At 40.2% G+C, this 19,321-nt stretch overlaps 2 protein-coding genes across 2 annotated transcripts; both read left to right on the forward strand.

Annotated features, from left to right (window-relative positions):
* Positions 1 to 2,918: 2,918 nt before the first annotated feature.
* Positions 2,919 to 18,028, forward strand: LOC117144602. The gene is made up of 3 exons (XM_033309892.1): positions 2,919 to 3,364; positions 11,849 to 12,071; positions 16,331 to 18,028. The coding sequence occupies exons 2-3, from the start codon at positions 11,888 to 11,890 to the stop codon at positions 16,939 to 16,941; spliced, it is 795 nt and encodes a 264-aa protein (XP_033165783.1). The 5' UTR covers positions 2,919 to 3,364; positions 11,849 to 11,887; the 3' UTR covers positions 16,942 to 18,028.
* LOC117144601 lies at positions 13,989 to 15,187 on the forward strand. Its single transcript, XM_033309891.1, has one exon. The coding sequence runs from the start codon at positions 14,055 to 14,057 to the stop codon at positions 15,063 to 15,065; it is 1,011 nt and encodes a 336-aa protein (XP_033165782.1). The 5' UTR covers positions 13,989 to 14,054; the 3' UTR covers positions 15,066 to 15,187.
* Positions 18,029 to 19,321: the final 1,293 nt, after the last annotated feature.

Raw genomic sequence — 19,321 nt, forward strand, 5'->3', positions numbered from 1 at the left:
TGTCACCAAAAAATAAATATGTGTACACATATTTGCAATTACAGATAATTAGCTTGTGGCTGTAGCTGGACAATATTTCAGTTAACTAAAAATATGAATGAAAATATAATTTAGTATTCCTAATAACCTGTTTTGCTGCCAGGTGTTTTGCGACAGGTGCGTACTTTGTTTGCGATGCCAAAATGTTATCAAATTGTCGGTATCAGTGGGTATTATATGTATTTTTGTATGTTGATCCGCTGGGGGCCATCGGCTTGTGTTCCTACGTAGTGCTCCCCATAGAAAGGCGCGTGGCTGCCTTTTGTGTTCAACATTTCCCACCCTGCATTTAGAGCAGCGACTATATACATATGTACATATGTATAATGCAAATATTTGTATGCAAATTTACTCACAGGCGTATTTTCGGCGACTTTTCGCGGTTGTATCGAAGAGGCCTTGACATTGGGCATGTGTGGGGAAACAACAAAAGTCAACTACGGAGAATAAAAATAATTATAAAAGGCACTAGGGAGTGAAAAAACTTGAAAACAATACACTTTCGGAACAGTGTACCTAATATATACTCTATTAGGTAAAAAAGTATATCTAATAATTTAAGCTAAGTTCTTTAAAACTTTGAATGTTCCAAATTTTAGTTGATATTCTTGAAAATATCGATTTTAAAAACACATTAAAATAAAATTAATTTTAGTAACAGCATTGACAAATTGAAGTACTTCTTCAAAGGGTATTGGAAATCTGACACATGCCGGGAGAAAAGACCGGCAAAAAAACAAAATAAAAAACCGAACACCATGAGTACCGAGCGGTCGGCGCATGTTACTGTTATTGTTATTGTTACCCACACAACCGCAGCGAACACGCTTGCATACACACACACACAAACCCAACCCAAACACACTCACGGTCAAGGCATTTGCAAATTCGATTCTCTGAAATGCCTAAAAATAAAACATCTCATTGCTGACCGCCGTATCAATTGATAACCGCTTTTCCGCCGAGTAATTGTGTTCCTTAGAAATTCGCAGACAAAAACAAAACAAATATGGGTTATTTTTGGCAAGTCCAATAGCTTACACTGAACGTAAGAGTGTTGACAAATAAATCGGTTCACACCACGATCATTAACCGCAGAATTGAATTACAATCTGTGGTTTTTGAAGTGGGGTTAGCCAGCAATATTATGGTTTATTTTTAACACGACAAAGCTATTTTTGGAGTAAGTGGCACAATTATTTTGATACTTTAGGTAAACTAATAAATTTGTCATTTAAAATGCCTTTATCTATAAAAAATATAACAATAAATTTGTGGACGGCAAGATGGTATTGTTTTTGATGTTTAGACTATTTTTGTACAGTTTATTTTCGTCTATTTCTAATCAGTTGAAGTACGCGTGTTGTTCGGGCTATACGCGTTAGATTTGATTACGCACTTTTATTTAACGGGCGTCTTGATAGGGTGGACAGCCCACATAATAACGACCACGTTTATGGAGCTGTTGCATTGACGCAAGAGAGTGGCCACGCCCCTACACTTGATGGCAATTAAATGGCACTTTGGGTGCAGAAATTTAAGGGCGGGAAAAATGCAAATGGGCAGACATGTGCGTGATGCCTTTATGGTCGTGTTCCTTTTGTTTTACGCGGCGTACACGTGTCGGCAATTGAAATAGAAAAGCGACCATGGCCCAGACACCCACGAGCCCATTAAAATCACACATAAAGAACATGGCGAAATCGGGGGGAAAGTGGTTCCGCAAGGGGGCCTCCAACGAGCGTTGTCGTTGTCTCATGTGTTATGCTAATTTCTCTTTTATTGTTCGCTGCTCGGATTTTGCTGCCATTTACGACGGCAGCAGACGATTAAAGCCAAACCGGAAGTCAGCCATCGTTCCCCGTTTACCGTTAGTGTCGGCGCCAGCAACAGCCAAAGGCCATTGAATTGCCTTTTCATTACGAAAACAGCGCGAAAGGTCGCTCGGAAAATGTATCTTTCAAGACAGTGGGTCTTCGAGCAGAAAAAATATATGCATACTGTACAGCAAGACCTCGCGATGTCGAACGTTAGTACGGAGCTTTCATTTCCGGTTTTAAAATGCTTACAAAAATAAATTAATCTTATAATTTTAAATAACGCTTCTTATTTTCTATATATATATTTTTTATGGTTTAAGAATCTCTGTGTATATATAGCAACCCGTCAGCGCAAACACAACTCATTGAAACTCGCAGCCATCGCGCAGAGGGAGAGGAAGCAAAAGCAATCGGCCGTAACAAAATTTCCGACACGTGCGACAAAATTGCCTTCTATTGGGATGGGGAGTGGGGTGGAAGTGGGTGGTGTTGGGGCCTGGCCCGAGGGTCCGGATTTAGGCAACCAGAAAGGCACGACCAAAACAAACCCGAACCAAACACAAAACAGCCCTCCCCTGGGATTCCCCATTTTCGGGGCGTGTTGCTGGCAACAATGTTGCGGCAAGATTTCTCGATTGATTGAGATGCGTTGGCGACTTTTGAATGCGAATGTGTGTCAACAGTTTTTCACTGATGCTATAAATAATTTTATTTTGGTGGATGCTCGAGCATGAGTGTGTGCAAATAAATGATTTGAACCGCTTTCTGTAGATAAGGTCAGCGATAGTGATTTGGTGATTACTCTGCGAGCAAAGTCAACTTTTTATTTAGTTGCTTATCGGGCTAAATTTAGAATTAAGAACTAATTCAATGTTAAATATGGTTTTAAGAATTTAATATGGTTGATTACAAATCTTATTTAACCAGAAATTAATTTATTTTTATTATTTACAAAATAATTTCCTAACACATTTCGCCACTTTTGTGGGGTGCGCAGTGAGTGCCCGCTGAGCTGCCATTAAAACGACGCTCGTTCGTCGGACCGCGTTCATTCTGCTTTGGGCGGTCGAGGTGTTCGTCTCGCAGTTTGGTCAGAAAACTGGAAAATCTACGAGAGCTTTGTATTTCGCGCTGAACACGAGCGTTTACGTATTTCGCAGTCGCACTCGCGTATTCGCATATCCGTGTTTGTTGTTTGACAGCGCGCGTGTGTGCCACTGTGTGTGTGTGTGTGAGTGAGTGTAGCTGTGTGTAGTGGTGTGACGGCCACACGCGCAACGAAAGCGAAAGTTTTGTTTGGCGCGCGTGTTGCCATTGGCGTCTGCGAATTTGCACACACACGTTCCCTTACCTAGAATAGATTAAAAGCGTGTGAAAACAAATAGGGAAAAATACAGAAAATAAAAGGAAAAGATAATGTTCATTATTCCCGATGAGGGTGCATTAAATTAAGGGTATCTAGAGCGGAAGAAACACGACATCAACATCATTCCCGCAGAGTCTGGGTAAGTCGGCAGGTCTCGCGAAAAGGTTTGCCATAAATCTCCCGGCATTAGCATCAGCATTTGTGTGCCACACGTGCGGTGCTAAATAATAATACAAAGCCAAAAAAAAAACACAAAATTGCACTTGACAGCCGACTTCCGATGCTGAAAGCTCTCCTGCCAGCTAGAGAAGCTGTCCTCCTGTTCTCTGTATTTTTTGCATCCCCCCTGGATTTCCTTTCCCCGTATAGGCGAGATTTTTTCAAGCTTCGTGCCTCACCTTCTGAAGGACGAATTTAGGTCAGGATCCGTGGGCCTTATCACATGACTCATGGCGTGTCCTTTGGCATTTGGGCTACCCTTGCTGCGCTTGCATCTGCATTTCGGCGGGCCACATGGCGTATGCGCAATATTGATTTCTTAAGCTCACTAACTGTGACCTTTAAAGCTCGTACTTAAAGTAGTTTACAAATTACGAAACAACCTTGTGCTAACCAGATTTAAATACCGCTTACTATTAAAATTAAAAACAAAAAATACATGCTCTCTGTGACTGTTTTATTTTATACCTCAAATACTCGCGGGAAATAAAAAGCATAATGTTCGAATAATGTTCTGGGCTTCAGGGATTTCCAATGTTTGCATATATTGCCAGGCGCACTCAATTTTCGCAAGGGAAACAACGTGTAACCTAAAGAAAACAAAACTTGAACATGTTGATGTGTTAGCCCTTTATTTGTTTCTGTGCTGGCGAATTCCAAGAACTAAGATAAAAAAGTACTTCCTTCCTTATGTAAATGTGTTTTGGTTTTACATCAGCCATTAAGAGTTCGGTCAAGTCGTGTGAAATATTCTTGAAATAAACACAATGTAGACTTTTGTCTGCGATTTGAAAGAACAGAAAAGTAGGGGGATTTTTCTGGGCCACTTTTGCAGCTGGTTTTTACGGCGTACTAAAAGAAGCGATGGCTCAGCTAAAGTGAATCCAGCTCAAGCTGTGACTTCCACAACCGACAGCTGTTTATTTATTTATTTTTTACTCACTTTGAAGTCGCATTTGCCTAACTACAATTTCGGACACGACATAATTCCAAAGTCTGTGAGAAACAATGCAACAAAAAGAGCTTAAGTCTGGGTATTAAATCTTCGGTTCATTGGCACTATTGAACCCATTTATTCTGGCCGTATTTCTAACCGGAAATTGCTGTGGGCATTCGTGGACATTAAACAGGTACCGAGCATATCTATATCTCTGATAGGTAACTCTCGCGCGTGTTTCGGGGGGGGGGGGGGGGGGGGGGGGGGGGGGGGGGGGGGGGGCTGCTCCATTCATGACACCCCATGACGCCCATAATCGTAGATTTATCATTTTTGCTCGAACGCGCGCGTTTCGCATTACAGCAACAAACAAAGCAGTAAAAAATTGGGGAAAAAAAATTAGCCCCATCCGATATATAAATATAAACAAGCAACAACACGGGTGAAGGCAAAAAAAAATAAATAAAAGACAACAAAATATATATGTAAAGCTGATATGCGGATCGTCAGCTTTGGCCCCAAATGCGGAGAAAAGAGAGCGCGCGCATCTCGGACGGCGCAACACGTGCGTCGTTAATTCAATAAAAAAATATACACAAAAAATAATAAATAATAGCAGCAAAAAAAAGCAGAAGAACAAGAGCAACTCACAGACACACACACGTCCACTCGAGCGTTTTCTCTAGGCCACTGGGCGTGTGGGAGGGAGGGAGATAGTGATATAGCATAAAAGTTCATTAACGGCATGTGAGCTTTCCTCCGTCTGCTTGTGTTTGTGTGCTGTCTGTGTGCATTGTTTTTATGCCGCTCTCTCGTGGCTTGTGTTTCCGATTAACGGGAGAGCGGCTTTATCTCCCGTCCGCACACTAGCCTTAATACACTCAGGGAAAATGAGGGTTCCGACGAAGAAAGAAAAGGGGCTATATTACAATATATACTAATGCAACATTTGTTTATGAATTGAAAACTAAATTCATTTTTTAAAGTATTTACCATATAATAAAAATGTATTTTTCTATATGTATACCTTCATGCAGTAAAATTAAAATTTCAATTTTGTTATTTGATTAAAATTCAACTATAATTATTTTTAAATATTCCCAAATTCATAATGTTTGAAGCATTATGTCAGTTTTTTCGCCTTTGCCTAGTCGTGGGGCTCGTGTCTCTGAAATTATCGCGAAGTGGGCTACCGCAGCCGGCTTCTCGGTCGCCCTCGACTGCGATTGAATGACAAAGTCTTCTTTGTTTTCTAGTCTGCTTGGTGTTTTTTTCTGTCTTTTAATTTATGCAGGCAACTACAATATTAATTCTCTTTTCGGTTGGCTTTTGGTCATGTCGTTAGGAGGCATCTGTCTGTGTTTTTTGGTCGCATATGTGTGGGGGGCTTTATTTAAAAGTGTAACATCTGAAAATACTAACGGCTTCTGTCGGCGCTCATGAATGCCAAATGTGAAACATGAGACCAAGATATAACAATAAAAATTGCCTAATTACCTAATCTTCTATGGTATAATTAATTTGGCTAATGGCTTATTAAGAGGATCACACTGTGGGATCCATAGAGATTTATTTAAATCCCACGCCATAAATTACCCGCTTCCGGTAGGAATTTAATGTTTATTTATAGGCCAAACGATTCTGTTGGGAAAATATATAGAGTAAATTTACACTCCAGGTCGTTTACGTAATGTTTTTTGGTTTGCAACGGAATTTCTACTTTGTAATATTCTTTCCATTCATTTACGAAATTACAAAAACGTTTAATTTAGTATAGTACTTTACATACTCTTACGGCGTGATGGCTATCAATCAATGTGGACTCTTGAACTGCCCTACAACAGCTGTTTGCACTTGGCCAACTCACTGGCAAACACTTGATTCGTTACCGGGCGATATAACTAATTGCTGACCCAATACCGAGGGACATACGACGCCTTAATAAATATAAATGTTAACGTAAATGAGTGCACGCGCCACTATTTGTGTGAGGAAACACTCGATTCGGTAAAAGTAAACCGACGCTGCCCATCCCCAATATACTATATATATGTGTACTTATATGTATATATATACATTTATCCAATAAATGAGCCACACGTGCGGCTGAGACAAGCAATATGCGCTCAATGTCGGTTGGCATCTATTGTCTTTACTTCTCCCGTTCCGCCATATATTTTCCGCTCGTTTTATGACCACATTAGCGAATTATATTTCACTGCCATTCAAAGCGTATAGATAGAGACTAGGCAAACATGAATTAAACAAAGCCGGGCCAAAACTTATGGTAGGTTTTTGCCAACACGCGCCGCTTCTGGTTATCCCTTGTTTTTTGTTTCTTGGGGATGCCCCTTTGGCAGACTACTGACTACTGTCAGTGAACTGTTTTGGGCACTCTTTTGTTATGCCAACTTGGGGTCATGCTAGTCACTTATTTTCAGAAAAGTTGATTTCTGACTGAATCACTACCGAAAAAGATCTATCGCCACGAGCGCCACAGTTATTTTGATCAAAATCAAATGCTCGTGCGATTCAAGTTTCCTGGAAAAGTGTAATCGAGTAAAGTTATTTGGTTATTGAACTTTATCTAAAATAAAGAGATTTGATAACTAAAAGTTTAATTAGGCATCCAAATCTTTTTTTGTCAGATGATAATTTGTTGCAATACGAGTATTGTATTTAATTGGTTTTATTTTACTACCAGAAATAAAAAACCGTGATAATTGCTGCGGGTTACCTGCAAAATATGATTTGTTATTAATAAAGTTAATTGAGTTTGTTTAATGAACAATTTCGTGGGCTTGGCGTATTGAGTAGAGCGTGAATAGGGTAAAAATATAATTGAATTGTAAAGCTTTTGCTTACATTTTATTCATTTATTCATAAAAATAGATTTTAATTCATTTGTTTTGGCCGCAACAAGTATACGCCCTGTTGCCTGGCAGAATCAGCCACACGTGCTCCTAAAAGTCATTAATTAATCTTAATTGCCGCGCTTAACGTTTTTATGACGTGCCAATGAAACGAGCCAAACATAATTATTGCTGACAAAATGTCAAACCGTCAAACACTCTTGAAAGACGAAATTTATGTTCGCAAATCATTAATTCAAGCAAAACCAAATAATACAATCAACGAGCTTTGTGTATCTCCTTTACCCACGATCCAATTAGCCGTCACAATGGAGTCCAATAAAAGTTGAAAAATAAAATCGAAAATATTCCGATAGACATCTAAAATTTGAAACACCACTCCGGGTTTTCGTTATGCAAAAATCCATGGCGTTCTATCAATTAGTGACGCACGACCTGTATCAATCACATTCATGTTTTATGTCTTCGGGAGATCTTGTTTCGACATGTGGGCTTAACAATAAAAATTTTATGAATGCCTTAGGCATTCAGACGTTTAGCTAATAAGGCTGTTGATTAATTTAAGTCGGTCTCAAAAGCGGAACAGAAAACAAAAGGCTTTAATGTCTATTCTTCGCCAAATGAGTATCGAAATTCGATCAATTTTTATGTGGAACTCTTGTGTTTCAGTAATGTTTTTTGACTTTGAGCTTGAGAGAGTTTGCTTACAGTCTCGGCTACCGAAATTGAATTTTAAATTCCAATAGGGTTTCATCACTAGACGGTATTTTGAAAAACCCACATTGCCCTATGATGAATGGTTCTTAGAATAAATGCGGTGAGATTAGCTGAAGATTTGCGAATGATTATTTACTGGTCTTGGATAGAACTCAACTCGGGATTGCGGATGGAAGCCAGACAATGTCCGTCTTTATTTCTGGGTCCAATCTGTTTGTGTGGTTCCGGGTCGTTGTTTTATGCCTGCCATTTCTTGCGTGTTATTGAATTTTTTCTATCGAGAAGTCATAATTTTGCGCACGTGTGCCTCATTTAATTGTCGGCCATCGGCACTTTTTATTGCCAATTGGGTTACCGAAATTTCATCATCTATTTATCGAGAGCGCTAATTTGTTGTTGCTAGACTTAGACCACGTTAACGAAATGCAGAAGAAGTGTGAACAAAACCTGTCACTTACTTGCGCCCCCTCCCCCAAAGAAGGCGAAAACCCACAATGGGCACGTTTATTCCAACTCCAAGCGTATCTAAATACAATTATGACGCATTTTGATAGTCTTTTTGGCTCATTTTTAGTTTGTTTAGTTTGTGCTGTGACTGTTGCTGTCTGGCTTTTAAGCGCATGTGCCGAGATAAGAAGGAAAAATTAGCACTTTGATGACTTGCCAATGGGCCAACATGAGCGGTTTTGCACTGCTTGTAAAACAAAAGCTATCTGAACGGGAAATACCCTCAATAACTTATTAAATTAAACAAAATTGTTTCTTATTCGAAAGTTGTGAGACCAAGAGGGTTTCAATTATTTAGTATTATTCCATTTTTACCTACACTTTTGGTTATTTTTTATTGCCTTAAGGAACTTAAAACAGCTCTTGTACCCCTTCGAAAAATAGAGGCAGAGTATAGGATAATAAATACGCAAATCTTAAACAAACGTGGTTCGTGTAAACAATAAATGTAAGACTGAGTCATAAAGTAAACATGCTGCGGAAAGTTTTATTCGTATATATAGATGAGATTTTTGTTTGCTCGCGGCGTCTTTAAAATGTGCCGCGCGTGTAAAGTTGTGAGATAAGGTCAAAAATGTACGGAATTCCCCCTTAGAGATTAGAACAACAGAAATACACGTGCGTGTTTGCAATTAGAAAAGAAAGCGAAATTAAATGCAAGGTAACAGCATTACTCAATATTAAGTATACGCCCCGAATGACATATTAGAAATATTATCTGCACCCGCGTGCGTTTCTAATCTAAGCTGCCTTGAGCACTTTCCTCGTAAATAAAAGCCAGATCATTTGGGTTATCAATATTTCAAGACCCTCTTGGCTAATGCAGTCATTGGAAGATGATGGAACTGAACATTTAGTAAAACGAGACCCCAGTGCAACTTAAACCGCTTACGCAGCAAGCACACAAAAGACAACCACATGTATGTATGAGCGCTTATAAGTATTTATGCACAGAAAAAAATAAGCTTGAAGTTTAGAGTTAACGGGCTATCACTTAAAGGGAAATTTGTTAATTTTGGTACTTAGAGGGGGAACATTTTCATTTACTTTGCTGAAACTAATTAGTTATGGGCCGATTTGAATATGTTTTCAGTGTACACATGTGTGCTCCGATGTCTGAGAGGGAGTGCTGCGTCCTATGTAAACGAACAATGAGGGCATTGTAAAGCCCGCAGCGTTTAGCGTTACGCATGACAAATAAATTTCAAAATGGCAACGCCTTTGCAGACGGGCGCACACGTTCCTGTAAAAAACATATATAAAATATACGAGTGCCTTGAACTCTAATTTTATGTCAGTTACACGCTGACAATATTTGGCTGGCTCATGTGTCTGGGTTGTAGCCGCCGGTCACAACAAAGCCACGACAATTTCCCAAACATAAAGGAACAAAGAGATACCCCTCTAAAAAAATAAGAATAAAATCAAATATTCCTTCCGTTCTGTTGGCGTGTGAAAAGTCATTGGCATAAGTAGATTCCATTGTTTTGTCTTCACTTCTTGCTTTGACAGCTGACAAACTGTGCGTGTGTTGTGGTATTTATTTGTGCGTTTGTTTCTCCTGGCGTTTTTTGTGGCGTGTCATGTTGAACAATTATTGGCTAATTTGTAGGCACGCAGCGGGAAATCTCATCAAAGTTGCTTGATTGACTTGACCTCCAGCTTGCAGGTGGCAGAGCTACAGGTGTCTCTGGTGAAACGTGTCTGAAATTTATGCACAATCTCCCTTTAAGCCTTAAATCTTGTCTATGCTTTAAGCACTGTACATTTTCCTGGCTCATGGCGTTTCCCACAGGAAGAAGTCCTTTTTCCCTGGTACCTCCTTACGATTCTGCCTCCCTGTTTTTCGCTTCAGGCCCGCACGCGCCGCATTAAATTTGCCACTGGGGCAATTCGTTGAGGCTTAGTATTTGTTACGCACATTTTGGTCTTTTGTTACAGGCATTTTCCGGGCTCCGCTTGAGGGACAAATGAGCACCGAGAAAATAAATTTAGCATACGAGTCCTGCCTATAAGTTAAATTTTTAAATAATATGAGTTAACTAATAAGAACTTTTTTACATAACTTAATTTAGCTTAATATTGAGAATAGTTGTATATTTCTAGGCGCACATTCAAGAGATAATAATTCGGGAAGAAATTCCAATTTGATTTGCCTATTTTTTCTCTAAGTGGAATGAGCAATCGCCTCGTCTCAGATCAGCCATCTCAGACTTTAACTATCGGATGACGGATAAGGCATAAATAATAAAAAGCAATTTCAGCGCATATTGGCGCATTGACATCGACCTGAAACCGACAGTCAGTGGCGTAGAAGGTGAGGGGTCTGAAAATCGTGGGCGGCTACACAAGTATTTTACATTGCGGACAAGGGCTTGGGGACAGGTTGGTAAAATGCCATCAAGGGCCACAAGCATTTCATCATCGTCGCGAGCGCTTTTACCAAATGTAATTACACTCAAGAGATACACGTGCCGCCAACAGCCTCTCGTTTTTGGGGCGTTTTTCAATTTGAATTTGACTGCCAACAGGCGGGGCTCATCTCCACTCATCTCCCGGCACTTGAACAAATTTGCCAGCCCGCCGAAATGCCCGCCCATCAATATTCCGACCCGTTCTCCCCCGCAAACCCACTTCAAGTGAGTTTGTTTACCTTTGCCGATGGCTGGTCTTTAGCCAGGATTTGGAACCCACCTAATGAGCTTCAGTTGGCGGGTGCTTCGTCTTAAATTCCGCTTCGATATCCAGACTGCTTCAAAATGTCAACTCGGAGAAGGGAAACGACGTGGACTTGGGTTCTGAGCTTTGAACCTTTGTTTGGCTCGGATGATTTATGTAGTTTTAATGTATTAGTGAATCTGATCTGGCTGAAAACAATGAACTGGATTTAGCGAGGATTATGTAAACAATTCATGGTGATTAACAGAAACGCGTAGAAGGAAGACGTACAATTTAAAAGATTCATAAATCTTCAGCGGATTCTCAGGAAGACGGTGCCTTCTCCTTAGCGCTTGGAATTCCCTACGCACTCATTGTTAAAATTTAAACATAATGGTGCCAGGCAGTTTTCGGTTCCAGTTCTTATCGACCCCGAAGTATAAACGAATTTATGACCACGTCATATCCTGCCTTTGCTCAATAAACGCAACATCTTTTCAGTATCGCACTGCACTGCGTCAGATACAATTCAGATTGCTCAAAGTTAAACGAACCCAAAGGAATTCGGGTTCTCTGCATTCGAATACTCAATTTTAATTTGTTTACTGGACGGCGCGTGCAGATCGGCAGTTTAATTACGCACTAAAACGTTTTATCAATTAATCAATGCGGCGGCTAATTAATTTGTGCTTCTACATTCATTTGCTTTCAGTGTGAATACACGCTGTCAAATAAAAGAAGACTCAAGAAGATGGCACCCACCATATGCTCGGAGAAGAAGCAGCTGCGCGAAACGAGGCGACATCATGGCGTGGCCACAGCCGCCATTTCATCAGCATCCGCAACCGCATCCGCCGCATCCTCGTCCTCGTCCTTGTCCGTGGGATCCACATCTGCAGCTGCCGCCACACAAGCCAGTTCGGTGCTCAACCATGGTGAGTAAACACTGAGATTGTTCAGTAAAGTGCAGTAGCGAAAATAATTTATTAGTTTATAAGACTTATTTTATAAGTTTCACACGACTGAATTACATTTAAATTTTAATTAATTTAAGCGCAATTAAGTCCCTCTCTCATTTATAATTTATCATATATAGAAGCTTAAACCAATTTTGTTCAGTGCCAATAGCTTGCGGTGGGCGCACGCGGCGTATACGTAACATAGCCTTACACATTCATTGCAATATCCGCCTTGTCTCTTATCTGTTTTACTTTATATTTTTTTTTTGGTATACCCCTTATATTCAGAATCCCCTGCTGATTTGCTGATGTCGTTGGTGTTGTGATTGTTACAAGTCCATTTCCCAGTTGCCAGTTGCCGAGCTGCTCACGTTACTCGGTCATGTTTAATTAATTTATGTAAACTCGGCCACCCACCTCCGTTCTCAGAGCTCTGTCCTCGTTTCCCACTTCCTCATTGCCATATAACCATGCATATGTGTGGCCCGACTAGAGAACTGGAATGCTCGAATGCACGTGCCATGGTCGATGGGCGTTTTGCGATGGGTTCGCAATTGGGTTCGCATCGGGTTCTTCACGTGTTGGTCTCCGGTGTTTCATTGATGCTAATACTGCCAATGTTGCTCCATGGAAGGCACGCGAGTTCGGTGTTATGCCACAACAATTTGCGTCAGCAATTGGCTCCAGCTGCTCTTCCGCCGGCGTTGGCTGTTGGGTAAGACAGACTCGGCTCGCAAATCTGGCTGACACATTTATATAAGCGATCTAATGCCGCATGACTGCCACCGAAATGGATATGGGCTCAGTGGGATGCGTTGGGTATCGAGTAGCAGGCGAGAAGGCAAGACAGTTTATCAAGTATCTGAAAATAGAAATTTGCAGCTCAAGTCGACTTAAAATATATGGATTATAATCAAGATTAATTCGAGATTAAACAGCCAACAATCCGCAACAAATTTAGAGTAATTTAGATAGAAATTTAAAATATAAATGCAGAGTCTTTAGAAAATTTTACACATCCCAAGTCAAATGATGCCCACTGATTACTCATTAGCCAAGTGCAATTGCCCAAACATTTACCTAGATTTTTTCCAAGAAATATTTCACAAGCACACGTAGCCAGGGGCGTCGGCCTGGGGGGCTTCCACATAAGTGTGTGTCATAACCTCCAGTGTTGTTTTTGCTGCTGTGCCACTTTTGCCGGGGCTTTATTTACATGTTTTGCACATTTGCTTCGCCTGCTTTTAGCCAAGTTTGCTATTTTTTTTCTCTTTGCTGCTGACTTTATTGGTGCCATTTCCAAAGTGAATTCATTGAAAGCACCGCTGTTGTTGCTGCCTTTTTATTTGTGCTCGTTGCTGCCTGCTAATTTGCAGCAACACATAAAAATAAACTGAAAGAAATACACCGACACAAGCCTTAAATAAAAATGGGTGTGACGAGGCCACGTGCAAGCCTCATGACGCTACAAATTCAAAACCCCCCAACTCGTCTGCCTTCCCTGGGGAGGCGGCGTTCGAAATGGGCGTGGCAGCCGGAGGGTTGGAATGTTGGCCAATGCCCTCGCCCTCTGCCATCACTGAAGGTATTTAACATTTTATTTCCAAGCATCACCGGTGACTAATTCACCGAGAACGAAGCGAGGCACGTGCAATGGCGCGGCGATGATGAGGCAAGAGAACTCCAGTACTTTTAAAGTGTATGAATATGAGTTTAAAACAACCTAAAGCGTACTATCAGTGTGGTTTTAAATTGGGTTAAGTAAAATTAGAGATTCCAGTAAAACAGGAGGTTTTTAAGGAACTATTTGTACCTTGCTAATAAATAGTTTGTTCTAAAAATCGAAGAATTGAATTTTTTTAAATCACATACTAACTGTCAACCATAGTAGTACTAGACTTTTGATTTCCTTCACATGAAAATTAAAGTACAAAACAGGAACAGAGTTCTTTCTTAGTCATGGAACTCGAAGAAGTTTCAAGTTTGGGGGAAATTGCTACATGTGCAAAGATGCCATTAAACGAAATGGATCTCATATCCCGAACATCGAAATGTGGCAAAAGTGTTTTAGAGATATTCGACGTCGATGAGAAGGTCAGTTTCTCATATGATGGAGGTGAGGAGGAAGAAATGGAAATTCTCGATCGTTCAGAGCAGTCTGATGATCGCCCAGTGAAAATGGCACAAGATATTGACTGCCTGATTCGACAGATTGAGTCTATGCAAATAGCGATTAGGAAGCGTCAAGTTAAGAAATGTAGTGAAGATATCAGTGAAGAAAGTACAGATAAAGAAATAGAAGCCATAACTGATGCTCAAGTGAAGTGCAAGCAGCGGGAAAACCAAGGAATTGACATTGGGATCAAGAAGAAGTCTGTAGCCATATGCTCGAATAACCAACCGCTGTGCGGCAATGAGTTGCTGGAAGCCAGAAGTCTTCGTCAGGCCCACAATCGCATTCAAACGCAAATAGACGATCTGATCTGCAGGTATAGGAAACTACGCGAAATCATCCACCAAATGCGCGAAAGGATTCGCTGCATGGAAGGCAATCTTATTGATTTAAATTCTGAAGCCGAAAAGTATGTAGCTTGGTCCAGCGAAGTTTCCAAGGAACTAAGGGTGTGCCAGGAGCGATACAATTACCTAGTCAGTGCCAAGATGTCCAAGGCGGAGGGAAAAAAACAAGACCTCGTTCAGACCACACGATTGCTTAAATATAATGCAGCTTGCCTTACCAAAAGTCGTCTAAAGCGCGAAATCGCTGATTTCAATGGCGAGGTGACGGATCTTGTGAATCTCATGAGTGAATTGCACAAGGAACTGGATCGGAATATGGCTTTTTTCGAATCACGACATTCGAATTTTCTTGATGATCCAGAAGAGTTTCTATCATCCTTGACTGTGACAGTTAGACTATCCGATGAGTTCCGGAAGTCGGGAATGAAACTTGAAGACGGCGTCAATTAGCAGTTGATCATTAAAATAGGTTTATTTATTGTTAAGGAAAATATTTCATATTAGCAACATTATTTCGACAAAAAATTACTAATAATAAAAATATATTAATCGGGTTTTGTAATAAAAACACTAAAAATAAATTATACATTGCTGGAAGTAAATTGTTTCTGGCGCAGGAAGTCCCTGATGATGTCTTAGCCCGCTTCGCACAACACGTCATCGACTTTCTCTCATTTCCTTTCCCCTTTCACGAGGGCCTCATTAGTTGGCTGCCACTTTCACGGAGCCAATCTCACGTTTCGCTGCACTGGGGCAAGGTGTCGTTATCGCGTAAGCTCTATTTGACTAGCCTGAGAACGACTTCGTTCCAATTTGAGCGATTCCTCGGGTGCAGTGCCATGTGCAGCGTAAACTTCTAGCGGATGCGTCATGACCCTGACCATAGACACAGTCTATTTCCTGCACAAAATATGAGTACACTCGGAAAAATAAACTAGCGGCTTGAAATGAGGAATCCTTGACATATTCATTAGAGAACTGTAACTATATACCAAATGAATTACTGCGTTGTGTAAAGCCAGCTAATGAAAATTATACTATATTCTTTGTGCATTACATTTTAAAATTGCAGTAATATTTTTATTTGTATGACCTACATTTCATTTTCTATATGTAAGGCACATTTAGCTTTATATATTTTTGGTTGTGTTTCATTTTTCGTGACTTTCAACAGCTGATGTTTGCAATGAGCGTTGCGACTGCTAATTGGTGCGAAAAGCGTTGTCCGTCGCCGGAACGCTTAACCCTGGTGCTGGTCACGTTTTTTGCCCACACGCGATGACCACATTTACATACCAGAAACCCACACAGAGACACATGCACGCAGACAATGTTGTAGACATCGACTGATTAGCTTAGCACTTGACCACACAACTGCACCGTGGGCTCGGAAAATCGCTGTGCTTTTCGTTTTTTTCTAAATCAGGAAATGAGTTTAATTTTAAACTTCATTAAATGGGTCACAATCATTGTATTTCGCTTACGTGCATTAATTTGTAGACAATGTATCAGAATGAGGTCATGTTATTAAATTACCTGAGCTCGCTTACGAGCGTTGAGCTGCGAATTATACACTGAATTAAAGTTAAGTATTAGCTTAATTATTAAATATTTTACAAAAATTTGACATGATTTTCGTTCACTGTACAGCTTTCAAGCTTCTTCTTTATTCACTACTTAACTATGTTTCTTTGTTCCTCTTTTTGTATTTGCAGTGGCCAAAGGTTCGATGAACTCGATGAGCCGCCGTCGACCGGCGCGATTGCAGCGTAGGATGCCTCACATCCTTGCCCGCGTGGCCTCCTTCTCCACGGACACGAGCAGCGGCGTGGAAACGGAGGTGGAGATGGACTCCGAGCAGCGGATGCAGCTGAACGAGGACCGCTACTCGGATGCCAGGATCCAGGGCCTGCAGCAACAGCCACATTCCAGCAGCGACAACATCAAGACAGTATTACAGCCGACGACTGCTAGCGGATATAGTAGCAAGCAGAATCGATCGGCCAGGGCCAAAAACTGTGATCGAGAGGTGCCGCTCCAGATAGAGGACGACCACGATGGCGACAGTGGGTACGAGTATAGCCAGGATCCCATAAAGGAGCAGCACTTGTACCACCAGAATAGCGAAGGCCTGTTGTCCATTGCCATCAAGACTATAAAGCTGGTGCAGCGCAACAAGCTGCTGCAAAAGCGATTGGCCCAACTGCAGCTAGAGACCTCGGAGTTCATTGCCTCGGTGCTGGCCAACCCGGAAAACCGCCAATTCCGGGACAAAATGTCGCCAAAGGCGGAGGCCAAGGTCAGCAACATGCTGTTGCGCCACTAAATTGATCTGGAAAAGTCAAAACATTTAGGCCCCATTTCTGGACGTGATAAGAGTTTTATTTGAAAACAAATTTTAAGTCATAGTGAATTGTATTTGATTTTCTATGTATTCGCTCAGAGCATTTGTATTCTGTCGCTTAAAAATTTAACGTATTTATTCGCATTGCTCGGCATGTTGCGGCAACATTTTAGGCAACATGCAAAAAATATTGCCAGCTTCTGGGCTGAGCGTGTAAGTTACATGGAAAATGTATGTAAAATCCGAATATGAATACACGTTATTTATTAAGTTGTAAATGCTTCGCTGCCTATATTTTTGAAATTCCTTGTTACAAGGAATCCTTTTTGCGTTAAGCATAAAAAGAAATAAATTATTAATTTAATACCTTTAATTTATTATTATCATAATCCAATAAGTTCCTTTTTTTTAAACATATTTTCAAATTTGACCACAATACATTTTATACACGTCCAGAAATCCCATTTTCAATGGGCTTCGTTTTGAAAAATTCGTACTGATTAAATTTACAAACATATTCATCAAATTTTAACAACCTAAATATACAAATAATGACGAAATCGCTATGCTAACATTTACAAAAAAAGAAAATATTTATACGAATCCAAAAAGTCCAAAAGTGTATCTGTAGTCGTTAAGAAAACATTATGTTTTTCAGTTTCTACGCTCAAGAATTAATTTATAATAAATCTATCTAATACATATATCTAGAAAACCCCAGCATAATCAATGGAACCCTACGACGCTTTTCGCTTTATACAACAAATAGATCTAGTAAGAATTAATTGATATGCAAAGCAATTGGTTTGAACAAAAATACGTAAATTTTTTTCGGTATTATTAAACTAACCGATATATTTCATTGAATATGCCTAAGTATATCGAAACTATCAAAACGCTACAAAGCAACACAAATCAAAGCAAAACCAAAATACAATTAAAAGCAAATCTTTTCAATTCTAAATCTTTTAATAAATCTCTCTGGCATATTCCTCCTACTTAAAGGAACAAATCATCCCATTCACAACAAAAGAATTCATCAATAAAATTAGTGACCAATTAAACATAATTTATCTTATTTCTTTTTGGGATTTCTTGGCTCACACGCAGCCCGACATAAAGTAAACAAGTCATGGCTGTGTGTACTTTGGTCGTGTCAATAACACCCAATCAAAGCGTTCAAAGACCGTCTCGGCTGCACAGATTTGACATGGAGTCTGTCATCGAGTTGGTCACGAAGGTATGGGTGTTCTGAAAAACGCTGGAAAAGTGGTGTTAAATACCTAAAAAGTTTATTCAGCCATTTTAAAATAATTAGGTTTAATATAAGATAAAAAAATGTAGAAGTACTTTGGTAAAACAAAATCTAGATTAGAGATTTTCGGAACTCCTCATCAATTGTGGGTTATAATGCATACCCACTCAATAGACATAAAATTATTCAGCAATTGTTTCAAGTTCATTCAATTAAGTCGGTCCTCTTTAGCCTGGCTTAGACCTTTTGAGTGTCATTTGGGGCATGGATTTTGATGATGACGGTGGTACACCCTTGTCTGCACGTCGACCACGTCTTAACTCGGCTCTTAAATATTATTTTTAACCGCACAATTGACACTCGAAGCACTCGGCTCAATTTCAGCCCTCAGATGCAAAATCATAATTTTACCAAAGCGCCGGTGACGTTGGTCAATCATCGTGCTGCGTTTATGGCATTGTGGGTGCTCCATCAGCGGGGCTATTATTATTGTTAGTTTACAGGCATTATATTGTTATATTGGGTTTTTTACGCACTCCGGTCACGTCTTCATCTGTTTGAGACACGTGATTTATGGGGCCCAAGTGCTGGGCGACCCGGCCCACTTGACACTGAAGAGTTTTTATTGCCCGCCCGGCAAGCGGTGCAGAAACTGTTGATTTGGTTTATTTTGATGCCGTGATACGGATTCGTATTTGGTAATTTGTATTATTTGATATCCGCCTGAGCAGCCACTGTTTGTTGTCTTTGGCTGTCGAGCGTTAAAACGCCAGCGTTTTTGTATCAACTCAGATTTGTTAGCTTGTTGTTGCACAGACAAGGTCGTTTATGAAGTGCGTTTGGGGAGTGTTTGTCCAAGTGATTAAAATTTATAATATTAGTAGTGAGTCACTTGAAGTAGCTGGCCTATAAATAACTTTAGCACTGGCACCACAACTGCTGGGAATAATGCACTTGTGTTACTTGTTTGTTTGAGCCAATTTTTACACTATGCGTTGGCATTGGAAACTATTTGAGTTTGCTAATTTGCAAATCAAGTATGTAAAATGTGAATTCGTTAGCAAACATTTCATATATTCTGTGCTAATTATGAGAAGGTTCTTTTGA

This window comes from Drosophila mauritiana, chromosome 3R, assembly GCF_004382145.1.
Source record: "Drosophila mauritiana strain mau12 chromosome 3R, ASM438214v1, whole genome shotgun sequence".
Lineage (NCBI taxonomy): Eukaryota > Metazoa > Arthropoda > Insecta > Diptera > Drosophilidae > Drosophila > Drosophila mauritiana.

Bases quoted from the DNA above. Each gene is read 5' to 3' on its own strand.
- LOC117144601 (XM_033309891.1), top strand. From the start codon at position 14,055: ATGGAACTCGAAGAAGTTTCAAGTTTGGGGGAAATTGCTACATGTGCA.
- LOC117144602 (XM_033309892.1), top strand. From the start codon at position 11,888: ATGGCACCCACCATATGCTCGGAGAAGAAGCAGCTGCGCGAAACGAGG. The intron at 12,072-16,330 runs GTGAGTAAACAC...TTGTATTTGCAG, and splicing joins CAGTTCGGTGCTCAACCATG to TGGCCAAAGGTTCGATGAAC.